We start from the raw sequence: 20723 nt of genomic DNA, 5'->3' as shown, positions 1-20723 counted from the left end.
TAGGTTGTCTATTCTGAGATTTTCTGCAAATTGTACAACTAAATATTTGGCAGACAGAAACCTTGTCCTTTTCCATTTACATAGGCCAAAAATGTGCTAAAAATGTGCCTACTAAATATGGGACTGAAGGGCCAATATAACAGACACATACGGACACTGTTATTGCTTTAAAATCGAAGTAAAATTCCATGATAACTAAATTTAATCTCCCTGTTGAGGAACTGATAGGCTTCCTTTTCCTAAACCAAATCTTAAAACCACTAGGTGAGCAAATCTTTGAATCTGCTCGAGAAATTCAATAACTAGATTTTGTGCTGTTATCATGTTCCTCAGCCAAAGTATCTTGAATAAAATGCTCTCCTTTCTGGCCATTTTCCCCCTTTTGTCCTACATCAATAAATATTGGTCAAATACTGGTGTTTAAGTTTATACAAAACATTCATCTTACACAGTTGGAACTAGTTGCTTTTTGTTGGTTTATTTCTGTTTTTATTGTTGTTGTTGTTCTGTTTTTAATCATTTTATTGTGGGCTCTTACAGCTCTTATCACATTCCATACATACATCCACTGTGTCAAGCACATTTGTACATATGTTGCCATTATCATTTTCAAAACATTTTCTTTCTACTTGAGCCCTTGGTATCAGCTCATTTTCCCCCTCCTGTCTGTCTCCCTTCACCCACTTTTCTGTTGTTCGTCCCCTGGTGGGTGGTGGGGTACTTGTCGATCATGATCATTATGATCGGTTCCCCTTTCTCCCCCACCTTCCCCTAACCTCCTGGTATCGCTACCCTCATTACTGGTCCTGAGCCAAAAACATTTTAAATAATATTTGTGAATGAAAGTAAGTAACTTATAGAAATGAGATAAATATTATCTACCATAATAATATAAAATGTATATTACAATTATCAAAATATCTCAATTTGATAATGGTTGACAAATGAAGTAACTCTTACTTCTGTATCAATAAAAAAAGTTAACTCAAAATACAACATTTTCATGAAAATAAAGAGGTCTGGCACTAATATTTTTAAGTCTTCAATATTTGGCTCAATCATGCTTAAGAAAATTCGTAATCTTAAGAGTTCTATAATCTTGTTCAGAGAGCATCTTAACCTCATTCTTCTACTTTTAAGGAAGTAAAGTTTTTATAGAAGCAGCTACATTGTTTTTAATTACATAGCTCTTCAGATTCGGAACCCTCCAGTACATGAATTCTCTGACAACAGATAAACATAAAAGATACTCATTCAGCTACATTTCTAATTATATTTTTTTTTTTCACTGTGCAACCCGCTTCAGTGCCTGAAGCCCACGGGGTAAAGCCAGGCAATGGTCCAGGCGACAGTCTGCTTTCGCATGGGACACTGTAAGAGTCTAATTATAATTTTAAAACAACTCCACACTGACCCATAGCCCTACAGGGGACAGCACTGCAGACACAGTGTGGGAATTGCGCCCGATCTGATCCCACCACACTGAGGCAAAACACTAAGGGCGTGCAACAGAACAGCAAGGGGAACAGAGCAATGAAGTTCCCAGGGAACACCAAAAATAGATTTTGGGGCCAGGGCTTGGCACCCCATCAGACTCGACCGGAAAACACTCCTAAAGGCTAACAAACAGTCCTTGAACTAACTACAAGCTTTTCTTTATTGTGGTTGTTGTGTTGTTTTGGTTTTTGTCATTGGCTTGTTATTGTGGTGGTGGTTGTTTTGTTTTCTTTTGTTGCTTGGTTTTGCTCTGTCTTGTTTTTGTGCATGTTAATTACCTCCGCAGGTCTGTCTACATAAGATAGGCTGGATGAAAAATCTGGAGGACAAAATAACGAGACCGACAGTTCTGGGGAGACACAGGAGCGGGGAAGGTGGAGGAAAAGGAAGTGGTGTTAACAAACCCAGGGACAAGGGAACAACAAGTGATCCAAATCGGTGGAGCGGAGGGTGTAGGAGGCCTGGTAGGACGTTATCAGGGGTGGTATAACTGAGAGGAATTACTGTAACTCAAATGAAGGCTGAGCATGATAGTGGGACAAGAGAAAAGTAAAAGGAAATAGAGGAAACAGCTAGGAGGCAAAGGGCATCTATAGAGGTCTAAATAAAGGCATGTACATATGTAAATATATTTATATATGAGGATGGGGAAATAGATTTATGTGCATATATTTATAGGTTTATTATTAAGGTAGCAGATGGACATTGGGCCTCCACTCAAGTACTCCCTCAATGCAAGAATACTTTGTTCTATTAAATTGGCATTCAAAGATGCTCACCTTCTCGACACAATCACTAAAGACAAAGCAGGTGCATAAGCGAATGTGGTGAAGAAAGCTTATGGAGCCCAGCTATCAAAAGCCGCCTGGAGTCTTAAAGACTTGAAGGTAAACAAGCGGCCATCTAGCTCAGAAGCTACAAAACCCACATAGAAGTAGCACACCAGCCTGTGTGATCACAAGGTGTCAAAGGGATCAGTTATCAGGCATCAAAGAACAAAAAATCTTATCATTGTGTGCTCACCTCCCAGCCTTCAGAGCGCTGAAGACAAATGGGTGGATAAGCAAATGTGGTAAAGAAAGCTGATGGTGCCCAGCTATCAAAAGATATAGTGTCTGGGGTCTTAAGGGCTTGAACCACTGACTGTGAAGCACCAACCTAGAGGTTAGCAGACCATCACCTGTCAGCCCATGATTAAAAAAAAAAACTGGTTAAATCATTTATGGTACATCCATACAATGCAGCTTATGAAAATGTCCATGAAGTGAAAAAAATGTTATCATACTATTTTAGTGGGTGTGCATGTGTGTAAATGAATGAATGGATGGATGGATACATCAGAGCAGATGATCAAGCTTGAGTTTGCAAAACATTTACTCAGCAGATGCTTGGATCCCACCCCAAAATATTCTGATTAGGTCTGCTGTGGGGCCCGGCAGTGTATATTTTTAACAAGCACTTCAAGTGACTCCAATAGGTGAATTGAGAACTACATCAAAAAGTTAAAGTTTTCTTTCTCTCCATAGTAAGCTTTTCTATTGACTGGAAGATGTAAGTAAAGTTAGGATAAAATGGAAAAAGATTATCTATATTTTCTAATTTTATTATAAAGCACATAACCTGTGTGCTTTCTTTCCAAAGAAGAAAAGAACATATTCAGAATCGGATAAAGGGAAGTTCTTACCATAAAATCCATACACCTGTGTTATTTGTCTACTTTCATGATTTCCTCGTAAGAGTGTAATACGATCAGGCCATTTAGCCTTTAGTGCAAGAAGATAAGTAAAGGTCTCCAAACTATAGTAACCTCTGTCTACAAAATCACCCTGTAAAGTAAAAGTTTATAGTTATAATTCAATAGTCACAATATTATTTTTATTTTTTAATATTATTTTTAATTATACCAAACTGCCTAAACTCAGAGACAGTTCAAAATAACAATAAAGAATTAAACACTGAAATTTTTAGAAATGAAGTTCTAACAAAAAGAAAACAAGCTCAACTAGAATAAGCTGTTTCCAATAAATGTTTGTACTAGTCTTATTCAGGAGAGGCTTGTGAAAACTTTCTATGCAATTCGCTCAAGGATTTCCCCTACAAAAGCACTTTAAAGCCCTCTATATCCACACAAAAAAACAACCAACTTTCAAACTCATACATTAACCAAAGCCACATCCAGTATCACTGAGTGGTTTCCAACTCCTAGTGACTGAGTGTGTCAGACAGAGCAGAACTACCCCACAGGATATCTAATGCTCTATACTTTAGGGCTGCTGACTTCCTCAACCTTCTTCCCAGAGCAGCTGCTGTTTTCAAACTGCAGACTATTCAATGAGCAGCACAATGCTTAGTGCCACCCTGGCTCCTATTGCCTACATTCCAAATCCAAGCCCACCTCCAAGGAGTCTATTTCGACACATAACAACCCTATATAGTTTCTGAAGCAGTTAGCCTCATCTTTCTCCCCATTAGATGTGACTCAAAAAAACAATTTTTAACTATTTATTGTGACTTGAGTGAAAGTCCACAGAGCAAATCAGTTCTCCATTAAATAAAAAATGTAAATGAATTATAATCTAAAATGTGTTGTAACTAAATGAGAAGAGCTGCATCCTTGAAAGAATGGGTTTTGTAGAACAAATACCAAAATTAAAAGTTTATTAGATTTAGCTTTGTATTTAACAATGGCACATGATCATTAAGTATTGACATGTCGAATTAAAGTGTCACTTGGACCAGTATTAGGACAACAGGAAAACAGCTGAAAAGCAAGAAATGACGACTCAGAACTTTTCAGAAGAAAAGCACAGGATTCAGGAAAAGCTCAACAGTAAGATTTCATCACAAAAGGAAAATAAGCAATCATCTACCTTAATACCAAATGTGTATGTGTGCCCCATGCACCCACAGATTAATATAGTAAGAGATGAAAATGAATGCTCAGTTTTTTTGTATGCCTTAAACCAGTGGTTCTGGGCTAATTTTCTGGCCCATCATTTTTGAAGGTTAAAATGCAGTCCCATCTATACAATACTTTATTAAAGCAATGATGCTTAACTAGGGCACAAAGCAAATTGGAGAAAAATATAATTTAACAAAGTCTCTTAGGTGAATTTCATATTCAGAGAGAGAGGACTTTCACTGGCAACAGAAAATCACCTCTTCATAGTTTAAACAGAAATTGTCATATAGCAATGAAATTGCATAATCTACATGTAACAGATCTTATATTTTCAATAAACATTGTATATCATTCCTCTTTACATACCATAAATATGTAGTTTGTGTCAGGAACCTGACCTCCAGTTCTGAATAGTTCACAAAGGTCATAAAACTATAAAAGAAAAGCAATATGTAGATTACAAATTCCAGTTAAGGGATAAAATAACATTGAGAGTGAAATGTGTAAAGTAGCAGTAAATTACGAAGATTCCAAATATTCACATTTATAAAAAGAAGTCAAGTATAAGCAAAACTGCAAATCACATGATTCCCTAATACTAGAAAAAGCATGAAAGTTACCATTCAGTCATTCCTAGAATTCTTTTCACATATTTTACCATCTATATCCTAAGAATCTTGAAATAAAGTTATCTAACCATTCATTAATCTAAATTGATCACCCCTCGTAGTGAGAACCTATTTTAATAAGACATAAGTAAACCAGTAGGTAGCCCACATTAGGTGATTTTTTTTTTGGCTCTGGGCACTTTTTATAAAACCACAGCAGTCACATAACCTTATGCTTGCACTTTACAAAACCACAAAGGAGAAGTCTGTGAACGGGAGAGGGTGGTGAGGGGTGGGCTGGGGGTGGGGGGATAAAAAGGGGGAAGAGGAAGGTCCAGAAAAGATGGCTCCCAGCCAGGTCTCCCATGTCCCTGTGTACAGAGCCAGGCAAAATGCCTCAGGGAAGGGCGCCTGCCCTTAACTTCCAGAGAGACTGTCCTCATGTGAGCGGACTGCTGCAGAAGGTGATTTTATTAAAACCATTCATATCATAAACATTTATTAAGAATGTGTAAAGATGCTCATCCTTGTCCTACACCTTTGGCAGGTCACCCACCATTTCACAAACAGTATCTACCATTTTATTACGTTTCTCTTATTCTCCAACACATTGCATATGTCCTCATTTTAAACAATAACAAATGCTGAAAAGTGAATTTCATTCCATCATTAAAAGTAAAAACACAGCTAAGACAATAGGTCTCAAACTTCTTGGTTTCAGGACCCACTCATATTCCTAAAAGTTCTCTCACTGCTATCATGTCGATGCCAACTCATAATATAACACTATAGAAGAGGTTAGAACTGCCATTGTGAGTTTCAAGACTAACTCTTTACAGAAGCAGAAAGCCTGTCTTTCTACCTGGTGGTTTTGAACTGCTGATCTTGCAGATCACAGCCAAATTCGTAACCAGTACACCACCAGGACTCCTCTCCTAAATCTTGAGATCTCCAAAAAGCTTTTGTTTATAATGTTAAGACAATTGGTACTTACCATATGAAAACTTAAACCTGAAATTTTAAAATATTTAAATTCATCTTAAAATATCAATCAGTCCATTCAATAGTAACACATTTTTCTCAATGTAAAGCAAACTATGTTTTCAAAATTCATGAGACATCCACTGCCATCTTGTCAATTGCAACTCTTAAGTAAGCCTACAAGAAGGCGCAGTGCTGCTCCATAAGGTTTCCGAGGATGTAAACCTTTACGGAAGACGACTGCCACACTTCTCTCAATGTGGCTGGTAGGCCCAAATTGTTGGTCTTTCAGTTAGCAACCCAATGCTTACCCCATTGTACCACCAAGACTCCTATCTAACAAGAAGCAAGGAATTATGCCACATTTTGCAGGTCTCTTCAATATCTGCTTTAATTGAACAGCGGGATACTCAGACCTGACTCTTCATTCAATTTGTTGGGATATGGTGATTTAAGTATATGCAGTTATAAAAGTGACGAATATGTTATAGCCTTCTGAGATAATTGCATATGGCATTCTTTAATACTACACCAAAATTCAACATGTGGTTGTATAAGAATCTTACAGGTTGATTAAATATGAACTCTGAAACCCTATCAATGATCTTTTCACACTATCACATCCGTTTATCTTGTACTTTGAGTGATACGTGGTCATTTGGAAAATGGAGATGGTATCTCATTACACAATATCAAGAAACCTTATTTGTTAGTATAACTACCCATCTCAACAGAAATGTCTTCAGGTATAGAAGTTGTTAAGCTCATTGTGGCAGATTCAAATTTTCCAAAATTTCAATTTTTCCTTGAAAGGTCAATAAACACTAGCAATTGTTTCACTTGAAGTGACTGACCCACTTCCTTCATGTTCATAAAAATGATTACCAAATATCCAATTTGTCATTTGTTCTCTCAAGTAAAAATGGTGCTCCATAAATGTGGCCACTTCAGCTAATAAATCAAAGAATTGCACAGGTACTCTTCCTTGTACAAATCGTCTGTCTTCACTAGATATGCTTATGCATATTTCCCATTTAGTCACACCGAATATTAAAAAGATGTATATACTCAAGGATTAAAGAGTTAACATTTATTGCTTAGTCAAAATGGTCTTAAGATAAACTAGATTTTTTTCTCTCCAAACAATGCTTTTAAAGTTAGTGAAGAATATAATAATGACCAGGAAAGTCTTGGACCAATCCAATGATTTGTGGCAACGTTTTTATATCACCTAAAGGATCACTTAGAAAACTCTTAAACTAGATGAAGTAACTTCCTGAACAGCTAGTATATAACCAAGTTGGGTTTTAAACCACAGTCTGAAAATGAAGTTTATATTTTCCTCACTAACATACAAACAGGCTTATTCATATTCAGAACCCAATCCTGCAATTCTAGAACTAGCCCCAGGGCAAATTCCAAAGGATGCATCTTCCATTAGATTTAATCAGTCAGTAGATTTTTAGAAGCTCTTCAACCCTACTTGTTTCTAAGGGTTAAATATAGGATAATGTTGACAGTTTGATTGTAGTATTAAAATAACATGGATCACAGAACTCAAAAACAAGTTTTAAATTCCAGCATTGCCCCCTAGTAGCTTCATCAGTTAGAGGTAGTTATTCAATTCTCCAGCATCAGTTTCCTCCTCTCAAAATGGTCCTATTTCATAAGGCTCTGGAAAAAAAATTATTACAAAAGAACTTTGTAAATCTCGAAACAAAGGATAAATGTTAACAAGAGTTGTGCATTTGATTATAATTTATTGAGTGTACTGTTACAGAATGAAAGTTTGAAATAGTGAGAATAACCAAAATGTGACAGAGATACAACGTGAGCACATGGTAATAGAAAAATTATGCTGATATACTTATTAACATATGGTTGACACAAATCTTCAATTTTTAAAAAACACAGCTTCTGTGGTATGCAAGTAAAAAAATGTAATGATATGAAAGAAAAGAAAAAAGGGTTGTACATTTAACCCAAGATATACATGAGGGTAAATTAATATGTTTTGCTACAAAATCATAGAAAGCTTTATTAAACAAAAATATTTAAATGTCACCCCTTGCGGATCCCCTCTGGCCATGGACTAGGGATGTGAGTAACCTTGCTATCATGCAGAATGTATTGAAAAGTAATTGTTGCAGGTGCAGTTAGGTTAAAAATTAACACTTTAACATTTTGACCTCCCTTATGAGCTATTTCAATTTGTTCTAGTTTCTTAAGATCTTCTGCTTTTTTTCAATTGAGTTTTTTATCTGTTTTACTTTGTTATTCATGTTAGTTGTTGTTTAATGTTTTTCTGCATATGAAATCCAGGATAGGTGAATCTATAAAGAGAGTAACTGGATTGATGGTTCCTTTGGGGGCATGGCAGTGGGAGTTAGGGGGAAATGGGGAGCTAATACCAATGAATACAAGAATTAAGAAAATGTTCTAAAACTGATTGTGATGATGATTGTAAAACTCTTCTTGGTGTGGTTAAACTATTGTATGATATGTGAATTATACACCAATAAAACTATTAAAAATAAAAATTTAAATGTTAATGCATATGAACAAGCCAAAAAAGCAATTATATGTGTGTGTATATGTGTGTGTGTGTGTGTGTATATATATATATATATATATATATATATATATATATATATATATATATATAGCGATTTTTTTCTCAACATATCCTGCACTTACTCTTTGTCTACACCAGTTTTTCCCAAAGTGGGTCCCTGTTATCATCCTACCTCTTTCAAGAAAATCTCTTTTCTTGAGAATCCCCGAAACAGTCACTATAACCTTCTGAATCTTTGGGTTCTTCCTGACCTTCCTTTAAAATGTTTGATTTACCTAAAATATTGTTGTTTTATGTTGGACAGCATTTCCATAAGCCTGTTACAAAGCTTCAGTAATTTCAAAATATGTCAATTTGAGTTATATTATAAACATGGTATTAGCCCTAATCTCAAAATTATTTTTTTCTAAGACACCTTCTTTTGAAGGCATCCTAACAAGACTAAGACAAGTAATTGTCTGCAGCCATCCACTAATAACAGAGGCATGTTTAAATACTTTGGAATAAACCTATGCAATGCATAAACTGGGACACTAGTAACAATACTTTTTGACGTACTCTCATGTAATATAGAAATAAAATTTTATTTTAATTAATTTTAGTAGTTTGAAATGGTCTCTAACATCTTGACCTCTTAATGATCATGATTTACACATTTAAAAAGTCCTTATCACACAGATTAACTCCTAAATTTTAATATAACCAGTTTTATTCCAGTTTTCTAGAATATGTTAAGCACTGTCTACTTTAATAACCTTTAAGGCAGTAGAACAGGAATGTTCTTTTTGAAGGGGAAGTGCAGTCACATCAAAATTCTGAGAAATCCAATGCTAAAATCGACCTTAGAAAAGTTTTTTTTTAATCATTTTATCAAGGGCTCATACAACTCTTATCACAATCCATACATACATCCATGTGTCAAGTACATCTGTACATTTGTTGCCCTCGTCATTCTCAAAACATTTGCTTTCTATTTCAGCCCTTGGTATCAGCTCATTTTCCCCCTCCCTCCCCGTTCCCTCCTTCCTCATGAACCCTTGATAATTTATAAACTATTATTATTTTGTCATATTTTACACTGTCCGATGTCTCCCTTCACCCACTTTGCTGTTGTCCATCCCCCAGGGAGGAGGTTATATGTAAATCCTAGTAATCAGTTCCCACTTTGCACTCCCTGGGAAACATGTTTTAACAGATCCAGTAAGACATATTTAGAGACTGCTGGAGCATCATGGGTTCTGATTTGGGTTGCTAACCCCAAGGTCAGCAGTTAAAAGCCAACCACAACTCCATGGGAGAAGGAAGTCGCTTTGTATTCTTGTAAAGGGTTAGTCTCAGAAACGCACAGACGCGGTTCTACTCTGTCTAATAGGGTTGCTATTGAGTATGACAGTGAGTTTATTTTTTTATTTAGAGATTGATAACATGTAGAAGTCAGATTTATTGTAACTTCAACTATCCAGAAAACAGCTTAAAAGACAAAAGGAAATCAGTCCTCTAAAGAGCCAAAAATTGGACTTTATTCCTGGAGCAGGCTGCATTCAGAGCCAATTTACGCATATTTCTAGCACTTTGCCCAACCACTGCTATCCAGTCAATTTTGACTCACACAGACTGAATATAGGGTTTCCAAGACTGTAAATATTTAGAGGGACAAGCAGCCTCATCTTTCTCCCCCAGAATGGCTGCTATGTTTAAATCACCAACTTTGTGGTTAGTGGCCCAGTGCCTAACCCATAGCAATACCAGACAGTTGTAGTTATGGCAGAGAAATTGCACAAATGATAGTTGCTGTTGGCATCCAAAAATGCTCTATTATTTACTAATTTTTTCAGTATATCTATCTTAGCACCCTTTTTATGCTGTGTACATAAAACAAGCAGCAAAGATTTGTTCAGCTTTGATTTCCCAGTGAAAACACACTACAACTACACCTAAGGTTCCCAACTAGGGTAAATACCGACAATGAGAAGCTAAAGATGAAGGGAGGCTGCTTTGGAATTCTTTTTATGTATTTTCTAACACACGGCCCTGGGAAAAGAATAAAACCTAAAAATCTGCTCATAAAATGTTACCTGTCCATGTATGTCTCCACACACTGTTACTGGTGTTGATACTGGTTGAACATTAGACTCCTCCAAGAGCAGGTCACACACATAGTCACAAAGTCGCTGTAGAAAGAAAAAAATACAAACTTTTACTACAATCTCAAAGCTAAGGATCAAATGGAAGAACTACAGGAAAGAGTAAGTGGCAAGATTCAGAATACTGTTTGACAGAATAAGAAATAAACCGTGAGGTGCAGCGAGCTTTCTGTCAGCTTTCACCTATAGTTCATACTGCCTAAGAATGACACAACCAATACTCCAAAATGCAAACTAACTACACAGAAAATAAGTTCCTTCTACTTTGATAAGACAAAGATTGTTGGTGTTTTAACATTAAAATGTAATTTTCATTATTAATGACTTTGAAATGGATATGCTGTTTTTCAGTGATTTGGCAGAGTATTTCACTCCTGATATGCATGGAGAATAAAGTTTAAACAAGATAGCTTTTTAAGGATTGAAAAATAATGCTTTTCACCAAAATAAATATAAAAAGAATTATATCAGAAAAAAATTACATTGTAAGCTACACACTTACCATATGACTTGCACTCTTGGGTATTTATCCCACATAAATGAAAACTTATGTTCATATAAAAATCTTCACATGAATGGTCTAACAACTTATTCATAATAGCCCAAAGTGGAAGCAAATCAGATGTCCTTCAACGAGTCAATGGTTAAACAATCTGGTACATTTGTATCACAGAATATTTGAAGTTGTCAAGAATTTCATTTTACTTGGGTCCACAATCAATGCTTACTGAAGAAGCAGTCAAGAAATCAAACAACTGATTACATTGGGCACATCTGCTGAACAATACTTCACGAAAGGATTAAAAAGCAAAGTTGTCACTGGCTCATGGAAAGTTAGACAATAAGAACGACCAAAAAGAAACAGATGCATTTAAATTATGTTGGCAAAGAATATTGAAAGTGCCAGAAGAACAAACAGATGTGTCTTAAAAGAAGTACAGACAAAATGTTCTCTGGAAGGTTGGGGAGATCATCTCCAATACTTTAGACATGTTATCAGAAAAGATTAATCCCTAGAGAAGACATCATGTTTGGCAAAGTAGAGAGTCAGTGAAAAAGAGTAAAACCCTCAATGAGATGGATTGACACAGGTTGCAACCAACGGCTCAAACTTAATAATAATTGTGAGGATGGAAAAGGATCCAGCAGTATTTTGCTGTACATAGGGTCACATGAATTGGAACCACTCAATGCCACCTAACGATAATTTGGACACATAACATCCTGGGGAATTTTAACAGTGGAATAAAGCCACAAGCATACAAAAGGTTGTATGCTTTCATTTATATAACATTCTTGCAGTGACAAAATTGAAAAGGATAATTGATTAGAGGTTGCTAAGGCCCTGGGGGCAGCAGGAGGGAAGTGGGTATACAGTAGTTATAATAAAACTATATAGTATGAGGAATCCTCAGGGTAATAAGCATAGAACTAAATATACAACACCAAAGTGTACACATAAAAATGGGGGAATCTGAACAAGATCTTAGAGTGTATCAACATCTATATCCTGGCCATGATACTGCATTTAATTCTGCAAGGTATTACTATTGGGGAAACTGAGTAAATGGTAAATCTCTATATTATTTCGTAGGACTTCGTGTAAATCCGTAATTATCTCAAAAAGCGTTCTTTTAAACAAATTAATAATTATAAGCTGTAAATGAAAACATTAAGGAACCACTTTATTATTTATAAAGAACTCTGAATATCTGCATTTCAAAATATTTGCCCTTTCGAAAACCTAAATCAAAAGATTTCATAGAAAGCAAATGATTCTCATCACAGCACTCTGTGGCATAAAGTATTTCTCTCTGCTATGCACAGAGAACCTTCCATCTGAGACCAGATGACTTAGAATAAACATCAAGTGTGTTAATTGATGGTATAATGAAGGGACTAAATTAGTTGAGGCAAAATGTGTATAAATTGTTGAACATAAAACTCCTATATACTCTGTAAACCTTCACCTAAATCATAATACAGTTTCAAAAATAATAGAAAAAGAAACACATCAAACCCATGATGATAGTTGCTAGAAGTGTCAACCATACAGGCCTAAAATATCACGTTTCACTTACTTCAAAAGAAAGAAAAAACTGCATTCTTGGCTGAAGGAAATATAGATGTGTTAAATAATTCTTCATAGTTCACTATAGTTACTGCATTGTAAATGTTTTGGAAGTACAAAACAGTCTGACTGAAATAATGCAAGATATAGAATATAAATGATGCTACCATTACTGTTAAAAGATACATATGCACACACATATTTGCTTACATTTAATAGTTTATGCCTAAACTGTTGTTTCTAAAAGGATCTCAAAGAAACAACACTAGCTACCAATATGAAGAAAGGCACTGGGAAAGGGGATTTCAGGAATTAAAAAGGCAGGAGGGAGAAGGGAGCACTAGAACTGACTGTGACTGCACAACTCATTTTAAAGATGGTTTAACCATGGGGAGGGATGTTCTAAAATCGATATGGTAATGATTGTACATTCTCCTTGTTATGATTGAATGATTGAAGTATTGAATTGTGTATGTAATTTATGTTCCAATAAAACTGAGAAAAGGGGAACCGATCACAAGGATCTACATATAACCTCTTCCCTGGGGGATGGACAACAGAAAAGTGGGTGGAGGGAGACGTCGGACAGTGTAATATATGATAAAACAATAATTTATAAATTATCAAGGGCTCATGAGGGAGGAGGAAGCAGCGAAGGAGGGGGGGAAATGAGGAGTTGATACCAAGGGCTGAAGTAGAAAGCAAATGTTTTGAGAATGATGATGGCAACAAATGTACAAATGTGCTTGACACATGGATGTATGTACGGATTGTGATAAGAGTTGTACGAGCCTCCAATAAAATGATTTTTTTTTAAAGGCACTGGGTATCTTGGCACAAGAAATAAGGAAAGACAAATTTAAAGTCTTCACACTTTTTAAGTTTGAAGCTTTATGATTCTATTACCTATACAAAAATATTTTAAGAGATATTACCAGAAAAAACTATTACAGGGGAAAAAAATAATAATAAGTGTTCCTGGAGGGTAGGGTAGAAGAGGGAGGGGATAAAAGGGAGCTGATATCAAGAAGTTCAAGAAGAAAGAAAATGTTCTGAAACAGATTGTGGTAGCAACTGCACAATACTGCTTGCTGTGATTGAACTATGGCTTGTTATTAATATCTGTAAGATACCTCAATAAAATGGTTAAAAATTTTTAAAAGCTATTACCGGTTCTACATAAGGATATCATTGCTGTTATTAGGTGTCATCAAGTTGATTTTGACTCACAGTGAACTCATGTGACAGAGGCTTTCTTGCCCCATAGAGCTTATTTGGTTAAATCAAAATCCACTCAAGGGTACGTGACACCAACAAGCTTTACAGAAGCAGATCTCCAGGTCACACTCTCCCTTGGAGCTGCTGAGTGGGTTTGTACCACCAGACTTCCAGTTAACAGTCTAGTGCTTAACCATTGGCGCCACCGAGCTCCTTATTGTACAAGTAGAAAAGGCAGATACTTCATTTTTCATGTGTATGTCACAATTAAAACAAAAGAAAAAAGGGGGGGCTTCAAAAAGTTCATTAAAAAAAGCATTATCTTTTCATTTTTCCATGAACTTTTGAGTTCCTGTGTGCATGTGTGAGCGTACAATCTACAGATTCTATGAAAAAATATCAAGAAATGTACAGAAATTGATAAGCTGATCTAAAATTTTTATGAAAATGCAAAGAATCAGAATAGTCAAAACAATCTTGATAAAAAGGACCAAGCTGGAGTACTCACAATTCCCAATTTTAAAACTTACTATTATACTAGTCAAAACAATGGGGGAGGGGGGGTACTGTCATAAAGATAAAACGTGTATTTCAGTGGAATAGAATTGAGTTCAGAAACAAACCCATACAGTTGAGGGTTGAATTGTGTCCCTGTGAACAGTTAAGCTTGATCATCAACTTGATTCTCAGTGGTGTAGTAGTTATATTGGAGTCTGGCAGTTACCCAACGATAAAGTCATCTCCCATGAAGGGATCTGATATAACCACCTCCATGATTAGATTCACTTTAAGCAGCCAATCGTTGAAGGGGATTTTCCTAAAGGGTGTGAGCTGCATCTAATATATATGGACTTTGTATCAAAGGTCCCTTCTCAATCTGGATACTGTTATCTGGCTTGTCATCTTCTGACCTCTAGTTCTTGAGACTTGAGCCAGGAAACTGACATTGGATCTGCCTATCTTGGGTTTGTCAGCCCCTGTAGCTACATGAATTAAGAGGAGTCACCAGCCTGACATCTGACCCATAGACTTGAGACTTGCCATTTCCTTAAGATATTTATACATGGTGCTATCCAGTTGGTTTTGTCCCATGGACACCTTATACACAGCAAAAGGAAACGTTGCCCTGTCCTGCAGCACCCTCACAATTATCCCTATGCGTATAAGACCAAGTTATATAGTCTCCATACATACTGTTTTAAGTGCATAGTTTCTGTTTGGTTTAACGAAAAAAAACAGATGTGGAAATAGATAGTAGTGATAGTTATACAACATTGTGAATATACTTAACGCCCCTAACTTATACAGTCAAAAACAGTTAAAATAGTAAATTTTGTTACAATTTTTTGTTTCCTAAGAAAGATCAGCTTTGAACAGTATATTTCTATTAAAAAAATCATTAGGTCAAAAAGAGGAGCTGATAGAAAGGGTTCAAGTAAAAAGAAAATGTTTTGAAAATGATGATGGCAACATATGTACAAATGTGCTTGATAAAATTGATGTGTGGATTGTTTTAAGAGCTCAATATAATGATTTATTTAAAAAATCATTAGGTCAGTATGTTAATCTGGGTTGACGAAAGAAACAAATCCAGAGACAATCATATGTGTGGAAGAGAGAGTTTTATATCAAAGAGTAATTGTATATTAAGAAAACATCACCACACAGTCTAGATCAAGTCCATAAGTCTGTTATTAGCCCATACATCGGATACCAGTCTATAAATTCCTCCTCAGAATCACGCAACACATGCAATGATGCCAAATGCAGGAAGAACACAGGCCTGTGGGTGGAAAGTCTTGTGGATCCAGTGGTGGTGGAAGCATCTCCAGGGCTCTGGCTGCCATCAGCGCGGTTACATGTATCCACAACAGGCTTGTCAACAAGAAGGTGACGGAGAGTGTGTGTCCCACCTCCAGGGAGGAAGAAGAGTTCCCAGAATTCTCAGGAGAAGGTCATGCTCACACAAAATCCTCATTGTTTCTACCTGATTGACAGGTTAGACTCCACCCCTTCACTCAAGTTGACAGGAGTTGACACAGTCAGATTTTTTTAAAAGTAATTAGCTCTAAAGCCTACTATTGTGCCCTCACTTAAAAGTAATTTCAAAGAATATGCCAATAACTACTAAATAATCCTTTGCTTGACCTGCATTACTTTATAATTTTTCATAACAATCTCACCTTCCCAGAATAAAGAGCACTGCTCGCTTTAGGTTATAGCAGCAATAAATAGTTTGAAAACAGTTTTCTTTTCTAATACCAAAACAACATATACAAAACCAAGAGTTGAATCCATTCTAATTCATGGCAACCCCATGTGTTGCAAGACAGAACTGCATTCCTAGGTTGGGACCTTTCTGGGGTAGAATGCCAGGACTTAATTCTGAGATGCCTTTAAATGGGTTTGTACTTCACCAAGCTTTTCAGCATGTAGTTAAGTTCTTAACTATTTTGCACCACTCAAAATTCTTTTCTGATATTATAAACTGTAAACATTAAAACAGTACAGTGATCCATTTAAAATCTACAACATTTCTTCAGATACACATACCAAAACTCATCAAAGAATTCCATTGTGACATCTGTACAGTGCTTAACTGAAACTTGCACAAGAGTGTGCACTGTTCAGTTTCCAAGTTCATTTCCCATTAAGGCCTGCAAGTTGTTATTCATTAGTCCCATACACATTACCTTTCAGAGTTTATCTCTTTTCAAAAGAGAGCTAACATTTCCCTTAGTGAGGACCTGCTTACCAACATACCATGAAAGTACTATGTATATTTCTCCCAAACATTTTCTGACATGTGCTACCAAAGTGGCTCATCTGTCCTTCCCACACTGCATCCCCAAGAAACAAAAGTCCTCTATTTTCTACAGTGCTATTTTATCAACCTACTATTCTGAGGAAACTGGGTTTCTTATAAACTTGGGGATTCCACTGTATATACCTATTTAATAATCAATTATAAAGACGCTATCTAAAGAACAAACCTACTGCAAATCTCATCCTGATTTAAATAGACTGTCATCTAGAGGGGCCTGCCCTCACCCTACATTATACTCCCCTCTCTTCCCAATTATTTTTTCTCAACTTGCACTTTCAACTAAATCAATTATATACAAGGTGTAGAGGATACTATGATTAAACAATATCCTTCAATGAAAATCCAGAGGACTGTTAATTTGCTCATGCTGCCAGGGATAAAGATTTCCCTGAGAAGTTATTTTATTACCATATTAAAGTCCTAATTTTAAAACCATCCATTTTCATTTTTTCTGTGTTGTTAGGTTTCATCCAGGAGGTTTTGACTCACAGCGATTCTGCACAACAAAACGAAATACTGCCTGATTCCGTGCCATCTTCACAATTATTATGTTTGAGCCTGTTCTTGTCATATGTCAATCCATCTCACCAAAAGGCTTCCTCCCTTCTGACTCTTACCAAGCATGATGTCTCCCTCCTGATGCCATGTTTGAAATATGTGAGTCAAAGTCTCACTATACTTGTTTCTGAGGAGCATTCTGGCTGTATTTCTTCAAACACAGATTTATTTTTCTTGCAAGTTCATAACTCACTCAAACTCACTGCCACCAAGTGGATTATGACTCACAGGGACCCTACAGGACAGAATAGAACTGACCCTGTGGGATTCTGGGACTGCAATTCTTTACAGGAATAGAAAGACTCATCTTTCTCCCACAAAGCAGCTGGTAGTTTCGAACAGCTGACCTTGATGTCCACAGCCCAATGTGTAATCACTACAGCACCAGGGCAAGTCCAGAGTGCTTTCAATATTCTGTGCCATAATTCAAATGCATCAGTTTTTACGTCTTCCTTGTCCATTGTCCAAGTTTCTATGCATATGAAGCAACTGAAAATCCCATGATTGGGTCAGGTATACCTTAGTCATCAAAATGACGGCTTTGTTCTTCAACACTTTAAAGAGGTCTTGTACAACAGATGTGGCCAATGCAACAAGTCCTTTGATTTCTTGACTGCTTTTTCTATTAGCATTAACTGAGATGAAATCCTTTACAACATCAATCATTTCTCCGTTTATCATGGTGCTATCTATTGGTTCAGTTGTGAGGATTTTTATTTTCTTTACATTAAGCTGCCATCCATACTGAAGGTTGTGGCACTTGGTCTTCATCAGCAAGGGCTTCAAGTCCTCCGCACTTTCAGCAAGCCATGTTGCATCATTTACATGTCAAAGCTCCTCCATTTATATGTCAAAGCTCCTCCAATCCTGATGCTATGTTCTTCCAATAGTCCAACATTTCCTATTACTTGTTCAGCACACAGGTTGAATAAGTATATTGAAAGGGTATAACTCTATGCATACCTTTCCTGATTTTAAATCGGGCAGTAGTCTCTTATTCTGTTTATATAAATGCCTCTTAGTCCATGTAGATTCCACATGACCACAAAGAAGTTTTCTAGAATTCACGCTTATCACTGTTATCCATAATTTGTTATGGTTCACATTGTTCAATGCCTTTGCATAATCAATAAATCACAAGCAAACATCTTTCTAGTGTTATCTATTTTCAACCAAGATTCATCTGATATCAACAGTGATATCCCTATGTGTCATTTCTTTTCTGAATCCAGCTTGAATTTACGGCAGTTCCCTCTCGATTCAATGCTGCAATTGTTGTTGAGTTACCCTGTACTAGTCTGGGTTGACTAGAGAAATAAATCCAGAGACACTCGTGTGTAAGAGAGAGCTTTATATTAAAGAGTAATTGTATATTAAGAAAACATCTCAGCCCAGTCCAAATCAAGCCCTTAAGTCCAATATCAGCCCATAAATTCCTCTCCAGACTCACGCAACACATGCAATGATGCCAAATTCAGAAAGATCACAGACCAATGGGAGGAAAAGTCTTATGGATTCAGGATCAGTGGACACATGAAAGCATCGCCAGAGCTCTGGCTGCCATGAGCGTGGCTCCATGTGGCTTGTCAACAGGAAGGTGAGGCAGAGAGCTTGTGTCCCGCCTCCAGGGAGGAAGAAGTTCCCAGAATTCTCATGAGGCCACGCCCACAAGGAGGGATCGATCATGCAGTGAGCTAACAGCCTAGACTCCACCCCTTCATTCCTTTATTAAATTGGCAAAAATTGTGTAACTGCCACATACCTCTTCAGCAAAAGTTGACTTGTATACATATTTAATGATTCTGTTTAATAATTTGTTTTTCGTTAGGTCATCTTTCTTTGGAATGATTACCATATAAATCCTTTCCAGTTGTTTGGGCCAGAAGCTGTATTCCAAATTTTCTTAGCTGGGCATTACTGTGGGTAGCTTGTGTCTTGTTGTGGTGTTGAAAACTATGTCACTGATATTTTAAATACCAGTAGGATCACCCAAAGTAAATATATTTCAGCTGCTTTTCACACATAAAAAAACAAAAGGTCTCCCTCCAGATTCCTTAGCCCTCAAACCTAAACAGTGGTCTGAGTGGCTTAAAGGAAAAAGGAGGAAAGTGAACTGAAATGGACTTGTCTTGCGACAAACAAGTTCACTTCAAACAATAACACAAAAAAACAAAAACAAAAGGTCATTAAAAAGACAAATAAATAACACTAAAGCAGTGGTTCTCAACCTTCCCAATGCCATGACCCTTTAATACAGTTCCTCATGTTGTGGTGACCCCCAACCATAAAATTGTTTTCATTGCTACTTCATAACAGTAATTTTGCTACTGTTATGAATTGGGTGACCCCTGTTAAAGGGTCGTTAAGACACCCCCCAAAGGGGTCGCAACCCACAGGTTGAGAACTGCTGGACTAAAGGAAGATGTCCAAGCTGTATCGAAGGCTTCAGGAATTGCTGGAATATCGATGGAAATGTTTAAACAAGCTGATGGAAGCTTTGGAAACACTCACTCCTGTATGCTAAGAAATTTGGAAGACAATTACCTGACCAATCAATTGGAAGATATGTGTTTATATTTTTGTACTTTTTCTATAGGCTCCTGGAAAGCTTAAGTCTAATATCTCTGAAGCAACCTGGTCAACATAGCTTTAATTTTACATAATATTCTTACTTTTACTATTGGTTCATCTTAGTTTCCCATCTTTACTGTCCCTTTAGCTCAATTTTCTTACTAATTCCAAAAGTAACCTTATCTCACCAAACTGAACATATCTGGTGATGTAATGGTTACGTTTTGGGCTAATAGCCACAAAGTTGCAGTTCAAAACTACCAGCCTCTCTGTGGGAGAAAAACAAGCTTTTTACTCCTGTAAAGGGTTACAGTTTTGGAAACTCAAGGAGCTGTTCTATCAGGTTGCTATGAGTTCTTAATCGACTCAATGGCAATACATTTAGGGGCTTTTTAAAGTTTTTCTAAAGTTATATACTTTGGGGAACTAAGTTATCAAATAATTAACATTATATTCTAAATAGTCACTAATCACAGCACAGATTCCTGAGGCACTCCATGATACCTATATGTGAACATACTAAAATCTTCACCCATAAACTCCTTAACTGCAAGTCAGACTTGGTGACTAGCCCACTACCCCCAAGATGCTCTGAAAGTGATAGTGGATCATAAGCTAAGAATAAAAACACCACTGTCACTCTCAAAAGCTCTTCTGAGTATCTGGAGGCCATATATAAACTATTCGGGTAGTATCTTTTTACCTGAGCATGGGCCGGATAATCAGAATAAGTAACAGCTGCCTCTTTCTGTGACTACCACTTCTGCAAAT

The 20723-nt window shown here is 36.5% G+C and overlaps 1 protein-coding gene across 1 annotated transcript in view; it reads right to left on the bottom strand.

The window, feature by feature from the left end:
- PPP6C (protein phosphatase 6 catalytic subunit) overlaps positions 1-20723 on the bottom strand; it is a 34456-nt gene that overhangs the window by 6943 nt on the left and 6790 nt on the right. The window contains exons 2-4 of the mRNA XM_004716451.2: positions 10639-10734; positions 4766-4831; positions 3182-3323 (exon numbers count right to left, since the gene is read on the bottom strand). Coding sequence (XP_004716508.1) covers positions 3182-3323; positions 4766-4831; positions 10639-10734 — 304 coding nt within the window. The remainder of the gene's footprint in view (positions 1-3181; positions 3324-4765; positions 4832-10638; positions 10735-20723) is intronic.

The sequence above is a fragment of the Echinops telfairi genome, unplaced genomic scaffold, assembly GCF_000313985.2.
Source record: "Echinops telfairi isolate 266 unplaced genomic scaffold, ASM31398v2 ScPeMD7_32;HRSCAF=126, whole genome shotgun sequence".
In the NCBI taxonomy this organism is placed as follows: Eukaryota; Metazoa; Chordata; class Mammalia; order Afrosoricida; family Tenrecidae; genus Echinops; species Echinops telfairi.
Note: the sequence above shows the minus strand (reverse complement) of the source record. Positions and strands in the feature narration are given on the sequence as shown.